The sequence below is a fragment of the Ambystoma mexicanum genome, chromosome 2q (genome assembly GCF_040938575.1).
Source record: "Ambystoma mexicanum isolate Mex_15411 chromosome 2q, UKY_AmexF1_1, whole genome shotgun sequence".
NCBI classification, from domain to species: domain Eukaryota; kingdom Metazoa; phylum Chordata; class Amphibia; order Caudata; family Ambystomatidae; genus Ambystoma; species Ambystoma mexicanum.
The window spans coordinates 456719547-456739747 of NC_090924.1; the positions used below are offsets into that span (position 1 = coordinate 456719547).

At 45.9% G+C, this 20201-nt stretch overlaps 1 protein-coding gene across 3 annotated transcripts in view; it reads left to right on the forward strand.

The window, feature by feature from the left end:
• The first annotated feature begins 2000 nt into the window (after positions 1 to 2000).
• The window catches only part of LOC138569514 (uncharacterized), a 653579-nt gene continuing 635378 nt past the window's right edge, over positions 2001 to 20201 (forward strand). For all 3 annotated transcript variants that reach the window (XM_069647555.1, XM_069647556.1, XM_069647557.1), the window contains exon 1: positions 2001 to 2438. In XM_069647555.1, coding sequence (XP_069503656.1) covers positions 2030 to 2438 — 409 coding nt within the window. In that variant the 5' untranslated portion in view covers positions 2001 to 2029. The remainder of the gene's footprint in view (positions 2439 to 20201) is intronic.

Here is a 20201-nt window from a genome sequence, read left to right on the forward strand (position 1 = left end):
GGAGATGATGAAGATGCCGAGAATAGCTGTCCCTGCTATTCCAAGGGTCGAAGTACCAGTACAGGCCTTCTGGTTCGATCAGAGGTAAAAAGGGTTTCACAAGGCGACAGCAGTGCAGAGGAGCAGTCCTTCAGCGGGTCACCAGCGATTCCTCGGTTCAGCCTCTTGGTTGCAGGATACTTGGCTCCTGTATTCCTTCGTTCGTGAGAACTCAGGAGATCGACATGGTAGTGGCGTTTCCAGCCCCCTCTTATCCACGGTTCCCTTTGCGCCAAAACGGAGGGGACCCAATGGGAGATCCGCTCATCAACACTCACACCATACGTGGACCTATCACGGACCACGGTGGTCCCAGGCATTCACACCACCCTAGACTCTCTGGCACCCAGGATGTGTATTGGGACCAGACATCCCAGCCCACATCCTGGAGGCACACACAAGGCCTGTAGAAGCCCGCGAAAGCATCTGTGTTTCGCGGGAAAGTACATGCCCAAATAAGGAAGGCCCCGGGTCGGCTCGACCTGGGGAAGGTGAAGGGAGCAAGACGGTCAGCGGACAGGACAAAGGAGCCTCGTGGTCTGGCCATTTTAGGAGCCAGGCCACCATTTTGGGCTAAACGCGAGAAACGCGCTTAAAACGCCAAAAGGAGCTCAAAACACAAGAAACGATTGCTGCCACCATTCCCGTCCGTGATTCACTTGCACCGATCAGTTACAATCCAAAAAGAGTATCTAGGGCCTGTACAAGGCTAGAGACCCAAGAGAGCAGTAACTTAGCTTACAGTGCCCTCTTGTGTCATGTTGCACGAAAGCCGCAACATGATAAAGAAACTACGGAAAACAGCGTTTCCCGGTACTGACTGTCTTAAGGGCATGTCAGTTTCCCCGTAAGAATGGAGCGAAAGCCCAGACGAGTGCGGCAGAAGGCTGCACTTCTCTGGCAAAGTCTAGATCATGGTGAAAACAACAGCAAAACGTTTAGGGGTTGCCACATGGAAGGAAAATTACCCACAATTACGAAATCTTTCCTAACAATAGGTAATAAATGAACACCACTCGCTTTTGGGCACTTCGTGTCCAGGATGTGTAGATGCCCCTCCCACTTCATGGCTGGCCTTATTTACCCGGGGCATCCGATCCTGGGCACGTGCCGCCACACCTGAGTGGGGGAAGCCTCGGCCGCTCAGGTCCCCCCCCAAAAGGCGACCCTACTTACAACCTCGCTCCGTTAAAGCTCTAAAAATGTTATCCGTAAAAATTCCCATCCCTTTGTTGGATAAGTGTATCCCATCCTGGTGGAACAAGTCTGTATTGTTCTGTGACAAACCATGCTTTATAAACTGGAGCCCCATGCTTTTGCAGTATTTTTCTACTGCCTTGTTGAGTTTTTTCCTTGCAACTTCGATTGCATGCCTCCTGTGCGCGCCGTACCAGACTCTGCGTGTGATTATCTCCGACATGAACATTTCGGTTTTCCACCAGCAATGCGCCATCGCCCTTAAGGACTCGCACATGTTGCGTAGCAGTTCCCCTTTATTTGTCTTGACTAGGTCATTTCCGCCCAGGTGGATTACCAGGTACTCGGGTGGATCCCTGAAACCGATCAAATCTGACAACCGGTCGTGGATGTCCTCCCAGTGCATCCCGGGAAGGCCCCACCAGGAAGTTATTGTCTTTTTAAAATGTAGGCCCTCTTTGAAATCTTCGATCCACCTGCCTGACCGGGTTACAAATGCCTTCTTTCTCAGGGGTATTTATACCCCATTGGCCTATTGTTGCTAGCTGGGGGCAGGACTTCCTCCTGCCCCCATGCTGCTATTTCTCACACCTTTCCCCTAAAAGTTTTGGTTGCCTAGACTAAGCTGCGGGTGGGGCGCCACTTGGCTGCCCCTCCCTTTACCCTTCGCGCAGTTTGGATTCCCCCCACCCTGTGCCTAACTCCCCAGGCCCTCTATCGTTTGTGCCGCACGGGGCCCGGGGCATAGATGACCGCTAGTTTTCTAGTATCCAGTGGCCACCCATATCATCACATGCCCCTCCTGCCTGCCCACGCAAACCCTCTACTTTCACTTTTGATTCGACTCTGCCTACCGGTGCTTCGTGGCCAGTGTTCCCCCACAGAGACGACTGAGCGAGCGCACGGTCTCACCATGTGCCCGCAGTGCCCGAGCCTCAGAGCCGAGTTCGGGGAGCTGGCGGCTGCCCTGAGCGTCCTCCTGACAGACGAGCAGTGGAACAAGCTGCGCGGCTATTGGGCGGGGCCGCTGAGCCGGCGCCAGGAACTCGCATCGAGCGAGCTGCTCGGCGCGCTGCTGGAGGAGGACCAGCTCTGCCTCTGGGACATCGGGCTTCTGACCGCTCAGCTGGAGGCGCTGCAGGCGGAGCGCGCACTCAGGCGCTGCCGGGATTACGAGCGCACTGTGAAGAGGCTAGCTCGCGGTAAGCAAGGTGCGGGGCACGCAGGCCCCTTAAAAACCCACTCACTTAACTGTTTGACCTATGACACCGCAGCACAACAAATGAAAGAGGGACCATAATGGGGGCCACCCACCTAGCGCATTTAATTACTTCATAACAGTGTTACTCTTCATCGCCCGCAAAAGACTCACAAATCAGCTTTGACTCCCTTCTGCTAGAAGACACATCAGGTCAAGCCACCAGTGGTCTGCAAACTACCACCCACGCCCGCCCCCTTCTGCAAAAAGGGAATACGGTGACTTATTTTATAGGGAACATAAGCAGTAATGCCATCCCATGAGGGGGGCTCAGCATAAAAAGGGCTGGCTACCGCTGAGTTAAGCAGCGTAAATAATTAGTACCCTTCCAGCACTTCCTTCATTCGATGGACCGTATTGCACAATTCAGCATAGGGGAGCCCGTACGCGGGTGCTGCGTCCTTGGAACACTCCAAGCAAACCAATCTCTAACAATGTTATACCCTTTAATGCCACTGCCTCACAAGTTTTAGAGGGATGACAAGTCAAGCGTGCCTATTTGGCATCAAAACCGGATATTTTTTATTATTAAACGCTAGTTTGCGCAATTCTGCGTATTATAGTGCTTGACATTTTGATTTTCTCTTCATTAATGGTGTTTTTTATGTCATGTGCCTTACATACAAATGTCTCCCAAACAGTCCCACTGTTTACCACTAAGGCCCCAAGACGCTACTTCATGGACCAGAATGGAAGGAATAAACAGGATTGGATGACCTATTCACAGATATGATGAGAAACCTTATATGTGGAGGTAGGTGGGCAGGCCCCACGGCTATGCTGTCCCTCAACCCTCAGTGCCAGTCCACTCATAACATACACACAAACACAAATAATTACATTAGTAGGCAAACAAAGGCAAAGCTGATAGGTTTGGCTTTGCAATAGGCCACAAGCAACCTGTTATTATTAATGACATAGGGTCAAATTAATGGGGTTTCTGGGGCTTGATCCCCCATTAGAAGACTGCACCTGCTTTCGCCTGCCACCAAGATAAAAATAATGTGGCCTTCTATATATATCCGCTTCATGCTGGAGTCCAGCCTCTAAGCGTGGGACCAGTTGTCTTGCTTCTAAGACAAGAGCGTTATGATGCTGGTCCCTTGAAAGGACACAAGGGCAGTTTAACATTTTTGTGGTGCGTTTCTTGATTTAAGCATGTACCCCCCCCCCGCGCCCTCTGGCCTACCTCAGGTTCACTTATCATTACTTTATAAATAAGTTCAGGTAAACCATAATAGGTGTCGCCGTGAAACACCATTTGATATATAGGTGTCTTACAAGTATCCAATAAATACAAAAAATGGGAATTTACAGACCCTCTGCATCATCCACAAGGCTGTCTGGACCCAGTGTTCTTACTATCTTCAACTTTATCTCACTAAATACTCCCCCTCCAGACCTTTACGTTCCTCTGGCACAACTCTCTGTGTGTAAAGCGCTTTGCTAAACAGAGGTCAGGAGGTCGATTGCTTTCCTCAGCTGGATCCCTACTATGGAACAGCCTCCCCCTATGCCTTGAGCAGGACATCCTTAAATTCCTGAAGCTCCTCAAGACCTTCCTCTTTACCTCCTCCTTTCCATCTCCACTCCTCTGCTAAACTCACAGTTGCTGTGATTGGCATCCTGGGCCCTTATCCATCCTCAGGGACCCGCACCTCCCAAACCCAATCGCCCCAGTTTCTGTCTTCTCTCAGCACTTCCCTTGTACTCTCTCCGCCTGGAGGCTCGCACTTACACCCAACACGGTTCCTGGCCGTGTAGCACTTACCTCTCCATGCACTTCATCTGTTGCTCACTCACGAGCACGAACACTCCAGCACCTTCCCCATTCTGCCCTTTCCTTGCTGCACTTACATGTTCTGAATTACTCACACGGCATAGACGTTTCGTCCTTCTCCTTTCCCCTCCTCTGTTGTGTATTCAATATGTATCTATCCCTTGTTCCCTCCCTTGCTCTATGGGCGACTTGAAACAGTATGTACTTGATGTATAAGCGCCTAACAAGCGAACAATAAATAAATAAATGTCAAAAATTAGTCATCAGCGCTCCTCTATGAGAACGAACACAGCAAGAATGGCCCGGTCTTTGAGAAGGTACCCACTCTAGAGTCTGCAGCCACACTTTAGCTCACTGTACCTTTCACAGATGGGAAATACCATTTGCATATCAGTCTTTGTCCCACCCACATGGGGAGTCCAGCACCAAAATGTTATGGCAATTCGTCTCTGAACACAACAGCAACCCCATACACATGTTTCAGCCTTGTTGGGCATCATCAGTGAGGCGGAGCTGTGCCTCTTTGGTCTCTTCTGAATTCAGGCTCGATTGAATGTCTAATTTTTTTGATGTAGCCAGCTGAGCAAGCGGGGTGGATCCTTTATGGGAGACATAAACCTTTCACAATGCTTGCCCTCCTTTGAATTTTAGTTCTGCTGAGAACAAACCCATAAGTTCTATCTTTCCACCTCCACATGCCACTGGTTTGATGTTGACTTTTTTTTAGCATTTCACGCTTGAAGGCTGAGTTAAAAGTCGTTTTCGGTAGCAGCGTTTACTTCTCACCTGAACGTTTCTTATGTGTCTTTGGTCCATCCCGGTCGTCGTCTTCTTTTTCTGCAATTGCAAAGACAGATTCTTCCGGTTCATTGTACATCTCCCCAGCTAGAATGATACCCACATTGGTTTTGCAGCACCTTCGTAGGTGCCAGTTACGTTTACATTTTCTACAAACGATGTTCGTTGCTAGCCATACTGGGTTTCTAGGGATGTGTCCTGGAGCATCACACCTGTAAAATATGATTTGGTTTGTATCCTGGCTTCTCGCCACTCCCGGTTTAAATGTTTGTAAAACCGGGTGTATGAATATCCTTCCTGAACTAGACATTTTCATCATATGCTTGGTTTATGGTTTCGTAATAATTTCATTTGTGTCAGTTGCACTATGTTCTGTTTTCTTTCCAGATATTGTTACTGATTCTGAGTACTTTTTTTAACCAAAGTTCTCACATATTTATTGGTGTGCTCCACTTAATTCCGCTATGCAGAGTACTTCTTCTAATGTGGGAGTTCCCTTCGACCAACGTTGCTCTCTTATTTTGCTGTCTTTACATTCAAGAACAAATTGGTCTCTTAACCTCTCATTAGTTTACATTCTAAAGTTGCAGGATCTGGCCAGACATCTTACGGCCATTATACATTGTTCCACTGTCTCAGCTTCTTCCTGCGACCATTTTCCAAATCGGTATCTCTCCCATAATATTCTTTTAATTTGTCTCATAGTCTTTTATATGATGTGATGCATTTTTCCTATTCATTTAGACTGCTTCGTCTTGGTTTAGGTCTGGCAGGTCATTATTAAACATCTCTTATCCCGTGGTTCCCAAACAGTGCATTAGGAATCATGTTTTCCTCTCAACTTCCTAGTTTGTCCTGCATATAGCAATGTAGTGCTCAAATGCTTTTGTCTAATTCTTCCAAGGAATTTGCTGTTCCCCCATGATGGAAGAAATGCCATTGGGGGTGCCATATTCTGCACTGGATTGTATGGTGTCAGGGTTGTATCACCTCTGTCCCACTGTCTTTTTTGGTCAATTAATGTTGTCTTTTTTTTGTCAATTATTATTATTAGAATATATCTCTCCTTTTTCTTTCTTTTTTATATGCTATTCAGTTGTGTACTTCCTTTGTGGGCTTTGTGAGGAGCAAGGAATGAGACGCAGAGACAGTGGAGTAATGCTTTTGGTTAAAGGCTTTTATTAAAACAAAGGGAGTTGGGGAAATGACTCTCTGTAAATGCTCTAAGAGGTGTTTCCCTACCGAAACCAAAACTAAGGGCCTGTCAGCAGTCAGAATGTCCAAAGAAAAACGTCCTGTGTCCAAAGTACTTTTCTGGCCCACACATTTAAAAAATCAACTCTAAGGCTGAAACACTTGTGTATAGGCGCGTTACACATGCCATATCATATCATAAGGTGAAAAGGTAAAATATCTTTGGCCTTTTGTAGTGGATAAATGTTCAAAAAGGAAAACGTATAACTCTAACACAAAATGTCCAGACGCATAGAGTTCCTTGTTCCAGAGGGTGGTTCCCCTCCACTGGATGCCTCTTCATTCTGTTTTATATTCAAGAATATTAATTCCTTGAGTTTCTCTTGATCAACAATTCAACTGGTACACAAAACAACTTGGCTCTTAGTCTTTATCTTGTTAGGATACCTGGTTTGCTCTCCTGCCAGGTTTTCTTCCTTCTTTAATATATTTCCACAGCCTTTTTCTAGTTCTGATATGTTATTATCAGGACTTCTTGGCGTAATATCTTTTTTACACATTTTTCAATTTGTCTTTGCTTGGTGTGCTTCACTACCAGGGCCTGTTTCTCTAACCACACTTGCAACTGTCTGGTATAATCTCCAGCCAGGGCTTTCCTATACAAACACACTTGCATCTGCCTGGTATACTCTGCCGCCAGGACTTTCTTATATACACACAGTTGCAACTGCCTAGTATACTCTCATGCCAGGGTTTTCCTTATATATATATTTTCCTTGCACCTTTAATTTGCCTGGTGTACTCTCGTGCCAGGGCTTTTCTCATGTGGGCTCTGCCCACACTTCCAAACTTGTTAGTCTCTTATGCTTGCTTTATCGGGTACTGTATCTACCTGGCATACTATCCTGCCAGGGCTTCTCTTATATGTGTATTGTATACACTCAGAAACTTGATAGTCTCTTCTCCTTTTAAAGCAATGCTCACTTGCTCTTTCTCTTTCATGTGCCTCATTAAAAATGATTTGGGTTTGGCATGTCTGCCAATACGCCCCGGTGTCCCTGCTTCCCTTGGGTGGACTCATCAGCTCTTGCTGGATTTTTCTGTTTCTCCTACGGTAAGCCAGTGGTGATTGTTTGGTGTTTCCTTCCTTCTCGCTGCCTCCATTTATCGGCTTCTTTGCCTGTCATGGTCCCTGCTGGCCTCTTCTGTGTTGTTTCAGGCATCAGTAAGGCGGAGGATGTCTTCCAACACCTGCAAACGCCCAAAAGTCCTCCATCGGCTTCTGGTGTTTCCGCAGCGTGTTCTCTCTTGCGGTCATCTTCCCTTAGCAGGGCCCTTAAGCCAGTTGTTGCCAAAGAACACTCTCTAGCCCCACAGTCTATTGCTCCGTACCAAGAGGGGCAGACTTCTCCCGCCAGCAGCGCACCTCAGTCAGCTGTTTTGCCTGTTTAAATTTCCTGGCTGCAGCTAGGCGCCATCGCAACAACTAGAGCGCAGCTTGTGCTCTTGGCCTCCATTGATCTTTATTGCTCGGTTCCTCTTCCTCGTCACAGTATTCTGGTGGTTATGGGACTGGAAGTCCATTCTTGCTGACTTGCATGTGAAGTCTGTGCAAGTGTTCTCAGCGACCTTTAAGGACAAGTCAGCTGTGGATGACCTGTCGGTAGAGTTTGAGAAGGTGTTTCCATGAGTCTTAAAAGGCAAGTCAGATCATACTAGTCTTAAAAGGCAAGTCAGATCATACTAGGTGGATGAAGGAAGGTAAGACAATACGCCATTAAGGCATTTGGCATGGATGGTGTATCCCAAAAAGGAAGAACGGGGATACCATGTCTCATCTGATGATGCCATGATACTCTCCCAGAGGCTGTCTCCCCCCACCCCATGTGATCCTCCCTCATATAGCCTCCCCCAGAGTCGGGACCAGTTAGCGGCTGCCGTTGCCTGGCCATATGAAAAGATGTCACAGCTGGAAAAGGAGTGATGACACCATTGGATTCATCACAGCATATTTTTTGTCCTTTCGTACTGACTGTCATAAAATGTATCATCCGATCTTGCAGCATTGGGGTTGCTAGGTAACTGTATGTTACAGCATAATGGTGCAGAGTCCTTTCTTCTCAACTAGCTACGATTGAAGGTGCCTTCCCCTAGCTTTCCTTTAGTCACAGTAAATGTGCATCTAGAAAATATTTTGTAGCGGTCCTTTATCTTGATCAGGATCACAGCATGCTGCTCTAGTCCTCCCTCCAGGGTTCGAGAAATGCTCTAGTGTCACTGTTAAGGCCCATCATTGCTAATTTTGCTCTGGTCTGTGTTGGCAAGGCCTCCCCCCGTTGCCACCTGAAGTAATGACACTTGGAGTCAGTGAGTATTTATTTTGATTTATTTATGCAACATAACTTCAGTCGTAAGGCCCACCAGCCTTCACATGGTTATGCCGTTCCTCTTTAAAAGTCTCCTATTTCACTCTGAGAACCAATCCCCATTCCTGTTCACAGGCTCTCATTCTAAGCTCTAGAGCTTATCTAGCTATCAGAACCAATGCAGCGTGAGACGTCAGTGACAAGAGTTGCCACTGACAATCTACATAAGCAGGCTCTGACAGGGAGTCAAATAAACTCCCTGTGTCAAATTGAGGCCTGTTACTAATTTCTAAAAGTTATAACACTACATTCACTAAAAATACTAAGCTTCTGGAAAAAATGGAAACAGTAATAGGTGTGTAAAACCACGGGTTTAATCATTAGTGCTTTTTGTAAACACTTGACCCCCATTTGCATTTTCGAATGATACCGAAGAATGAAGTTGGGCACTCATCTCCTGACTTGCTATCTGTAGTTTTCTGTCTCTCTAACTTGTTTTATGAAATGATGATGATACTTGGGGTGGGAGACATACTTTCTGCAGTCCATCTTCAATTGTCAAAGCTTTGCTTTCCTATTTTGCTTTTGTCTTACTTAGTCTTTCTTTTTCCAGGCAGTAGGTGTCTTTTTAGATCAGAATGCTGTGAATTAAATATAAAGCGAGCATCACAATTCACATTTACATTTCAATAATACATGCATTTTTCCATAAAAATGGTACTCTTTTTTAAATCAAACTTGGAAGTGTAAAAGGCGGTCCTTCTGGGATTCAAATTTGTGATCTGCACTGATCTCTCCTCGGTGCACACAACCAATCAGCTAAATTAGTTGTTTTCTGTTCTTCAAATACTTGAGTGGTTTCCAAGTAATTTGCTCAAATAAATCCACCTGAGACACAAATGGTATGCTTCCAGTGACTATTACTGAACTATACGGTTCAGGTTTAACGGGTCTATGTGATTTTGCCTAACAGAAAACAGTGAATGGCAATAACAGTGAATAGAAAACAGAGAGAAAAAAATACCGATTTTTAATTTTTTTTTAGTTGGGACCTCCCCAATTCGCTCTGCATTTAACCCAACCCCTTTTAGCCCCAGTTTCAATGTTTTTTCTCTGTTTTCTTTTCGCTATTAATTCTAATCTCTGTAATTGTTTTCACTATTATCACTGGATACCAGCCTAAACATTGTCAGTCTTGAGCGTCAGCTAGTCAGTTTGTGCATCAATTTTTCATTACTCACCAGCATTCCGACTCCCTAGTCTCAAACACATGTATAATGATTTGCCACCTTTTGAAGCTTTCCTCTCCACACAGTGCCCCTGTTTAGTTTTGGCTATTAGTTGGTACTTAAGCACCACCCTTAAGCTGAAAGAAATGCATTGGAGTACAGATAGCAGAGACATGGCAAGTGAGGAGGGACACAACAAGTGGGTGTTATTTGGTTATTTAGCAACCTATTGATGGCTCATGGCCATGCATACCTCTGTGGCGATTCCTACCCACTACCTACCCCTCCTGCCCAAAACACATCCTCCTAGAAACTCTTTGAACTAGCTCTATGAAGCAGTAAGATCAAAGTTTGGCCTTCCTATTTTATTAGTCTGCTGAGAGTTAATGGCTTAAATGCGCTACTGGTGTAATAAAAATGTCTTAACCAAGCATGCCTTCAGCGACTTGATTTATATCTGTTCCTTGCAATGAAGTCCTTTTAAAAACAAGCACTAACAAAGCCACCCGTGTTGGCTTGTGTATAGGAATTAGGCCTTTGATAGGCACTGATACAATTTTCCCAGGTGCTCTCACAACGTTTTCCAGTTGTTGCCACCTTATCGCCATGTACCACTGTTATGGCAGTGCCTGTCCAAGGCCCAAACCCAGTCCTACTGAAAAATCCCAAGTTGTTGGCCTTAGCAGTGCTTGTTTTTTAATAGCCAAGAGTCAGTTATCACTTGCCAAAAGACCTGCCAAAATTGCACTTTACATTGGTAAAAATCAGGATGGATCTTTATTTTTTATTTGCTAAAATTTACCTGAAAATACAGAGGCCAAAACCTTCTCATTATGCACCTGTGCTCAAATAATTGCCGGCACCATTTGACATTGTGCAATGACCAAACCACATTTGTTCTTGTAGGAACTTGTACATGTTGCCCTTCAAAACAAGCCAGCATTCCCCTGCTAACCTCATTTAAACTAACTGGCATAATGTTGGCCCAACTCACGGCACTAGTCTAACTGCATTCTATTCAGTATAATGCGAGAAGCACAGAGCATGCCTTGCCATAGGGCACAGCTGTAGCCAATCATTAAATTAGAGTGGCCATAAATCTTTGCAACTGCTTGTCTTCATCTGAAAACAATAGCGTCACTGTACTTCCAAAGAACATTTTACAGTATTCTAGCAATTCCATCAATACAATGGGTGCAGCTGTATTTTTAAAAGCTAACATACTTAACCCATGAGCTGGTAAAAACCAGACCCATAGTAAATATGAAAATGCCATCGCCAGCTTTGGCAGGAAAAAGAGGTACATGTTTGATGTTGACTGAATAACTTTTCTTTTAGCTGCCTTTCTTCTGCCCCGCCGCTCCTTGAGACAGTGGCATTCAGCCACAACATCAGATACTTTGATAAACATTCTCTCTCAACATCTCCAATCTGGACTGAAACTGGTCTCACCCACATCTCCGACTCTCTTACCACTGTCCACAGGTCCCCCCGCCTCTCCATCCTTGTTCATTGCAATCATTCTGATGCCTGTGGATCATCCCTCCCTCATTGTTTGGCCTCTTATGTTTTATGTCTCCAACAGCTCCGTTGCCATCTCTGGAAACTCAACCAGTGCCTATACCACCTCCTTTCCATTGGGTGACCTCCAAGGATCAGCTCCTGGCCCACTCCTCTTCACCCAGTACACCTCCGCCCTGGATAAACTCATGTCACCCTTTGACTTCCATGACCACCACTTTGCTGACAACATCCAGACATTTGTTCTTCGTTCCTTCTTTCAGTCCTGACATTTTGGGACATATCATAAACTGCCCCTCACTTGATGGCTCTATGTTGCCTGATGCTTAACTTCTCCAAGATGGAGTCACCTTTCTCTCACCCGCCGTGGTCTTTTTTACTCTTCCATGGCTATATCATTTCCTCCTGATCTACCCACTCCATCACTCGCGGCCCACAACTTTGGGGCCCTCTTTGACGGCAAACTCAATCATCATTGCTACTTGTGGCTTGGATTAATCTTCCAAATATCAGAACATTGTGTCCACATCGCACTCATCACTTTGCCAAGCTCTTATCTTTGCACTGTTCCTCAATCAAACGTGATTACTGTTCTAGCCTACTCCTGGCCTTTCACCTCTACTCCACTCTCCACTATTTATTTATTCACATTTGTAGAGCGCACAGCAGCCCTTAGGCATCGTGGCGCATGTTACAGAAAGGTGAGCTCAGCTTAGTTACAGTGACAGCATGTACAGATTTAGCATTTTTGATAATACATAATTTTGATAATACATAGCATTAGAGAGGGGGAAGGGTAGGGGTGTGAAGTAACAGGTCTGGGTGAGAGTTAGTTAAAGAGTGAGGTTTTCAGATTTCTTCGAAAGGCACAGAGTGAAGTTTCAGCTCGGAGAGCAGTAGGGAGTGAGTTCCAGAGCTTTGGTGCTATGTAGGGGAAGCCTAGCCCTCCTGCTTTGGCCCTGTTGATTGTTCTAATGGGTCTTGCTGACGTGATTCTGGTAAGTGTTTCTGATAGGTAGGAAGGTGCTGAAGGATTGATACATTTGTGTGCTGTGGTGAGGATTTAAAAAGTAATGCAGTCTTTGACTGGGAGCCAGTGGATTGACTGTCTGGCTTGAGAGATGTGTTCTCTCCTTGAAATGCTAAGTGCTGCTCTTAGCGCGTTGTTTTGGGTGATTTGGAGTCTATTTATATTTTTTATTGAGGTGCCTGCTAGAAGGGCGTTGCAGTAATCTAACTTGGCACCTACGGTAGCTCTGGCTATTGAGAGGCAGTTAGGCTTAGTTAGGAACGGTTTAATGGAATTGATGAGTTTTGTGTTTAAGGCAGATGCTGAAGCAATGGCATTGACTTGCTTATCCATAGATAGTGTGGCATTAACGTGAACCCCTAGTGTCTTGACGGATGAGAGGACAGGGATGATAGAGTTGTCAATGTTGAAGTTGGCATAAAGACAGTCTAATTTGTTTGCGTAGTTTTTTGGCCAAGGATCAGAATCTCTGTCTTATCTCCGTTGAGGCATAGACCATTTTATGCCATCCAAGCCTGTATAATGGCATAGATTTGGCTAAGTGAGGCCGCGTCTTGGTCGTATGAGCCTGTTAGTGGTAGGAGAACTTGGGCATCGTCCACGTAGTTGGTATATGCGATCCCAAGTGCGTCCAACTTATCAAAAAGGGGCTTTGTAAAGAGATTGTTCAGCGTAGGTGCAGTACAAGAACCCTGTGGGACTCCACAGTGAATGGTCGTGGGTGCTGCATTACCTATGTTTGAGAAGACTTTCAGAGCTCTTCCCTCTAAGAAGCAAGAGATCTAAGAAGTCACTTGTTTAGAAAATCGTGCTGCTTGAGTGAGGTGGGTGGTGAGAGTTTTATGGTCGACCAAGTCAAAAGCCACCGATAGGTCTAAGAGTAGGAGGAGGGCAGGTTTACCTTTGTCTAGAATTTGGGTGATTTGCTTTTTTAGGTCTAATAGTGCTGTTTCAGTGCCGTGCCCTTTGCGGAATCCTGACTGTCTTTTCCCTAGTACAGTATTATTCTCTAGGTGTAGTTGGATCTGGTTATGAGCTGCTTTATCCAGTATTTTAAGAAGAAACGGGACGGTAGTGATGGGCCGATAGTTGCTGGGTTGAGTGGGGTCAAGCTTGGGTTTTTTCAGTAGAGGGCGTACCCATGCCTCTCTGAGGTTGGCAGGGACTATGCCTGTTGCAAACGCAGAGTTGATGAAGGCCGTGAGAAGAGGTGCAAGGGCCTCGGTGCAGTCTTTCATGATTTTTGGAAGGCAGATGTCTCACTTGCAAAGTGATAGTTTGAGGTGTTTGAGAATGTCTTTGACTTCCTATTCTGTGACGGGCTTGAATGAGAATGTAGGGAGGTGTTGAGGTTTGTGAGGAGGCGTGGTTTGTGCAGGCATATGTTGGTTTTGTAAAGCTTTATAGCGAGCCTGGATTTTCTTTTGGAGGAGGTCTATTTTATTAAGCATAGCAGCTTGGATACTTGCGCACCATGCTTCGTCCTTAATGATTTCGTCAATGCTAGTAGGAGGGGCTGTGAGTTCCTTGAATATGGTGAATAGTTCTTTGGTCTGAGAGTTCGCATTAGATATGCGCTGATTAAAAGAAATGGATTTTGCTGAGAAGATGGCTTCTTTGTATGTCGATGCAGCCAATTTGAAGCTGTCTTTGGTAGCGTCACAGGGGTTGGTTTGCCACATTTTGAGAGTGTGTCTTTTGTCTGAGCGCAAAGTTTGTAGTGCATCTGTGAACCATGCGTTTGAGTGAAATGACTTTTTTTCTTTCTTGCATTCTAGAGGTGCTACAGAGTTAACTGCTTTGGAGAGGGTGTCACTATAAAGATGTCAGCTAGGATGACAGGGTCCTGTGAGAAGGGAGGTGCTAGGCATGGGGTGTTAAGAAGTGGACGGATATTATCTGCTGTACGTTTTTTTGAACTCCGTGCTAAAGTGGTAGGGGCAGACATAGTAGTTTTAATGCCGGACGCTGTAGGGATGGTAAATTGAATACAGTTATGATCAGTCCAAGGATAAGTGCAGTTGGACGTGATAGTAGAATTGCAGTTGTGGTCGACAATCCAATCGATGGTGCGACTTTTAGAGTGGCTAGGGCTACACATTTTTTGGGTGAATCCTAAGTTTGAAAGATCCTTGGCAACTGTGTTGGCGGCTTTGTCATTGGGGTCATTGTAACCTAGATTCAAATCACCTAGTAGTAGTGTTTTAGTAGATTTTTTTAGGTTGTCAATAAGAATGAGTATGATGTGTCCCTGGAAGTCTGTCGTGAATCCCCGTGGACGGTAAAGGAGATGGATATTGATGGTATTGTTGGGTGAGAGAGATGGTTTAGCCGATAAGATGTCTACGCCACCCTCCCAACGGTGAGGTATTGCTCTAATGGATAGGGTGTCTTTATAGAGAAGTGTACCCCCCCCTCCTATTTTTGGGATCCTATCCTGTCTGAGAATGGCGTAACCTGCTGGTAAGGCTAGTGTGATAGCGGGGCCTGAAGCCTTGTGTAGCCATGTTTCGGTGATGCCTATGATGTCTAGGTCTTGACTAAGTAGAAGATCATTTATTTCTAGTGCGTGGCAGGAGAGAGAGCGAACATTGAGCAAGGCGCATTTAAGGTCCGAGGGTTGTACATTTTTGTCTGGGCGTATTTTGGCTTGGTGCGCTTTGGGCAGTGAGTTAGGGTGTTTGGGGTGAGAGAGTGAAAGTCAGGGGTCCTGTGGCTGTGCTGGTTTGACTTTGTGAGTGGGCGAGTTGGGAGCATGCATGTAGTGTTTAGTCGTGGTTCGTGATCCGAGTCTACAGTTCCTGATGGTAGTGGTAGTAGGGCATGCAAGAATGAAACGGTTGGGTGCGTGCTCTAAATCTGTGGTGTCTAGTGGGGCAGTTAGGTGATTGTGTGAACGGGTGTGCTGAATCCATTGTGGTTTGAGACAATCCACGTAGGTTGAGGTTGTACTCAGTGAGGAGCAGTACCATTGTGTTGGACGATCGGGTGTGAGTGTGAGTGTAAGAGGTAATGGAAGGAGTTTGGTGAGTTGTGTAGGTGAGCCCTAAGCATGTGATAAGTATGGGGAGTATGTGAGAGTAGCTAGTGTGTTGTCTAGGAGAGATATTCCGCTTCATGGTGGGGTGAATGTGGGAGTAGGGGTATATATTATGTATTACAGTAGGAGAGGGTAGAGCGTCAAAGACGGGCTGAACAAAGTATTTTATTCCACTAAACAAAGTATTTTACTTTTCCACACGCATCCTTCACAAGCTACCTAGATGCTCTCCCACATTGACAAAAGACCATCATGCCAAATAGCTTTCAATGCAAAAGTGCTCCTTCAAGTTACTATCCCTCATCTTAAAATCAATTGATGGGTTTGCCCCAACTACTTTACTGACTTAATCTTGATCTGCTCTCCCCACAAGTACTATGCTCCTCAACTCTCAACAACATGTCTGTCCCTCAAACACAGCCTCTTCCTGCTCCCCTTCCTTCTCACTACTTCCGCTCTGTCACTGGAATTCTCTCTACCAGTTTTGAAATCGGTCACTCCTTCTCACTACTGGCCACCTATCACTAGAAATCTCTCCACAGCCATAAAACCAACACATTCTATGGAGATGTTCAAGACCAGGTTCATTTGCCTGTCTTTGAAGGAGCATCCTAACCCCATTGACTGTTATGCCTGTGCTTCATTACCTAGATGCAAATGGCGTTTTTGTTTTGTGAGGAAGCTGAGGAGGATCAATTTAAGACAGACACCGAAGTAGGGTTTAAAAGAAATAGTTTATTCAGATTGTGCAAAATAACCCCAATATCACTTAATAACAGGATGGCGCCACTTTGGAAAGAACTCAAATAACAAAAGTCTCTTGATTCCATGATCCTTAATCAGTGGTCCTTTCCCAGGACACCGGTTCACTTCTCAATCACTGAGTCTTGTTGTTTAAGGGACCGCACATTTCTTTCTTGGCTGAGGGTTCTGTTGATTTGGACTTCTTCTTGTCCCGGCTCCAAGGAGTCTGTGTTGCCTTGGTCTTGGGAGAGGGGAGGAGGCAGGGCCAGCTCTGTGTGCACTTGCGTGTAAGGCCCAAGGAGCAGCAGGCGGTAGGACTGAATAACGCCAAGCCGCAGAGTTTCCACGATGGGAATAGCCATCTGAGCTTTTATACAGGTTGAGCCAGGCTGCGTTCTCCTCCTCATCTTAGGGAATGATCCTGTGCCTACGGGGTCTGATTCTATATCTCTTTTCTCCTCTCCACTATACTCCTTGTTCCTCTTGCACCCTTGCGACCCCTCAGCATGTGCCCATTGCTCCATCCCTCCTCAATGCCCCCCCACCAGTCAGGCTAGTAGTGTGTCTGCTCCTTCTCCGACACTCTTTCAGCCCATCTTTGACTCTCTTGCCTCTCCAAGTCTACTTTGACTCTCTTTCCTCTCCTAGTCTACTTTCTTCAACCACCACTATATTTCTTTACCCCTCATCTACTCGAGCCACTCTCTGTCTCCACCGATCTCACTCCTTCTGGTATTCCCCCTGTTCTCTTCTCCAATTCTCACCTCCTTCTTGCGCTTCCCAAAATCCTTGCTCTCCACCTCTTTGAACATTGCCATGCCTAACCTCCTATCCTGTCCTCAAACGTCCTTTCTGCTCTTGCACAACCTCCACCTTCCAACTCCATCACTCTCCAAAATCACCTCCCACTTTGTCCAAATACCTAACTATAATGCAAAACCCTGCAGTTCATATGGCGATTTGGCTCTGCCCACAAATACCACACTTGCGTAGCCCAGATGTTTGTAGTTGTTCTGTTGAAGTGGGATTGGTTAGGTTCTAAGGATTTGTTACTTACACACCTCTCCTATGGCCCCACCTTCTCCTGCATGATAGCACAGTACGAGCCCTGATTTAGTCTGGCGTCAATTTTAGAATGTTCTTTGGCACACGCATCCAGGCAGCACTGCTCAATTATGTATGCAGTTTCCAAAACTGGAGATTTCCTGGTGCACGGTAGCTCGCACATATGGTTTGATTACATAACTCAGTATCTTGGTTCCTGGCCTTTTTGTACTTTTGATCTTCATAGTTTTAGAATTCTTCTATCTTTATAAGCAGGACTTTGCAACCCTTGCTACCCCCCACAGTCCTGATTTTACTGAACCAGATGCAATTACATTTCTGCTAGAATCTCCTATAGAAGATGGGATTCCCCCTTTTTCAGCATGGTCCCTATGCTGGGCATCATTGTGCCACAGGAGCGTTACTGGTTAAAGGTCTATGCACTACATACTTCTCTTACAGTGACACAGGCATGTTCTCGCTTACCTGGGATGGGCCGGCATCATTTGGTGTATGCTCACTTCACGGTCTAGTGTCTCGGAAGCGATTCCTGCAAACATTATCGAGGAACCCCTTGTTTCAAGGGTTTCCTGATGTTAAAGAGATGCTCATGCCTCTGTCCCCAAAGATGCAAATATCAGGACTTCAAGATCCCAGGATCGGCTCCTTTTACAGAATCTCGAATGCATTTTGACAGGATCTCTGGGTGCTCAAATCCAGTTGCTTTAGCAGCTGGCTACCCCCCTTAGTACATACGTGAGATGTTGTTGGATTAGAAGGGGCAAAATGCTTGCTGAGTGTTGGGTTGTTGTTAATTACGGATGGGTTTTTTAAAGAGGGAGATGCAGTATCCAGGGTTGATCAGTATAGAGTAGGACAGAGTGATGATGGGTCTGGAGGTGTGGGAGTTTGATGGCTAGACACGGGGGGGGGGTAATTGCTAATTAATGGGCCTTTATGTGGGGGGTGATGGTCCGCTTTAGGGTAGGGTTGAGATAGATGGATGGATGTGCATTTAACAGTCTGCATGCTTGTCTCATGCAGTGGCAAGGGCTCGGTAGTGAAAGGGTGATTTATCAGAGGGAGAACAGAGGGGAGGAGCTTGGTGTAGGGAGCGGTGATTGACAGAACTTGTGTCTTCGACATGAAATTCAGCTCTTACTGCACATCACTGCAGAAAGATCACAAATAAGGAGTCCTGTGCCTTCTGCAAAGATATGTGTTCTAAATGCAGACAGACTCCCCCACCAAAACAGAAGAGCTGTAGCCCCATTCTCACCATTCCAGACACCCTAGCTTTTTATCTTTTATCAATAATAAAATGATGCATATAACTCACCTCAGGAAGGGTGGTCTACTAACCATACTCCCCTTTTATTAAACACCATGCCAAAAGCACAGTGTACACAGATTAGGATACTGATGCACCCTGCTGCATCAGTATCCTAATCTGCCACCCCAGCACTCTAGTGACACAGCACATGCTCAGAGGTCACAGGTGCCCTGTTTGAGTGCTGCTGTGACAGCCAAGTCACCACAATGCAGAGGTTTCTCCTCTGTGAAGGGTAGAGTGAGCTAAAATGTAGTTGTAAACCTTCCTGAGTGTGGTACACCTCCTAGAACCGGTTATTTGAACCATGTTTGTCCTCGGTAGATGGGCTCCCACACCTCTGCACATTTTGTAAAAATCTGTGTTTTACCCCCAAGTAATCAAGGGTAATCCATATATGGACCCTTTGCTCACTGTGCTTTAAAGATGCTCAGCTTCACCTCACTGATGCGGCCCAACAAGGCCGAAACACTTGTCTGCGGTTGCTGATGGTTCTTATGTTCAGATGGGAATTGCCTAGTATTTCGGTGCTGGACTGCCATATTGGGCGGGACCAGAGATATGCATATGGATATTTCTCCACTGTGAAGGGTGCAGTAAGGTAAAACGTGCCTGTAGACCCTCCTGAGTGGGCTACTTCAACAAACAGGTTATTTGAACCATGTTCATCCTTGGTAGAGGGGCTTCCACATTGCTGGAAATCACTTGTAACAAGGACAGGGACTGAACTCCTTAAAGCAATCTTACTGTACCTCCAACGCTGTGGGGAATTTTCCCTATAAAAGAAGGGGGTCTCCCACTCCTTCTTTGATTCAATTTTGGACCTACAAGAACATCAGAAAGAATTCATTTGGATTTATCTTAAGAGAGTTGATCTTTCCAAAGCCCTCGGCCATTGTGCGAGGAGTACTCAAAGGCAAAGACAAGCTCTGCTCCCTAACCACTCCCAGGCTACATTGGGGGCGACTCCTGCTGAGGACCAAGGCTGACCACTCTGCTTGCAATCCTCTCTTGGCTAGGAGAGCAGAGACTGAGAAGGACTTTTGTTGCCTTAGAGCCATGTGCAGTGATTCTCACAGCACCTGAGACCCAGAACAGCCTGGATCCCAATTGTCGTTGTTTGAACTGATTTGAGCCATATTCGAACCAACCTCTACACCTTCTAACCAACAGGACCCACCAGTGCAGCTTTTGTCACTCACTCTAACTTCGAACCCAGCACTGATCGAATCTGTCAAACTGGCTCAATGCCGCAATGCCACAGCAGAGTCTTTTCTTCTGTCTGGCTCTAGTACCAGCACACAGTGCAGATGAGTTTAAACCGCTGCATCAAACCAAGCATCGAACTACCAGGACTTTGTATTGCATATTGATTTGAACTGCTGGAACATCACGTCACTAATCAACCCGAAAACAGCAGTACTCATTGCTTCAAACCACGCTCGATCATCAAACCGCTCCTGCTTATCCATCGACATGCATCGCTTGACGCTGCCTTCGAACCTTACATAGCACCACTCAAACTGACTCGACACTGACTTGCCGCTTGGAATCAACATGACTCGCTGCACTCACACATGTTTGGACTCGCATCTGCAGGACCTTGAAGCCTGATTCGACGCTGTTGACCC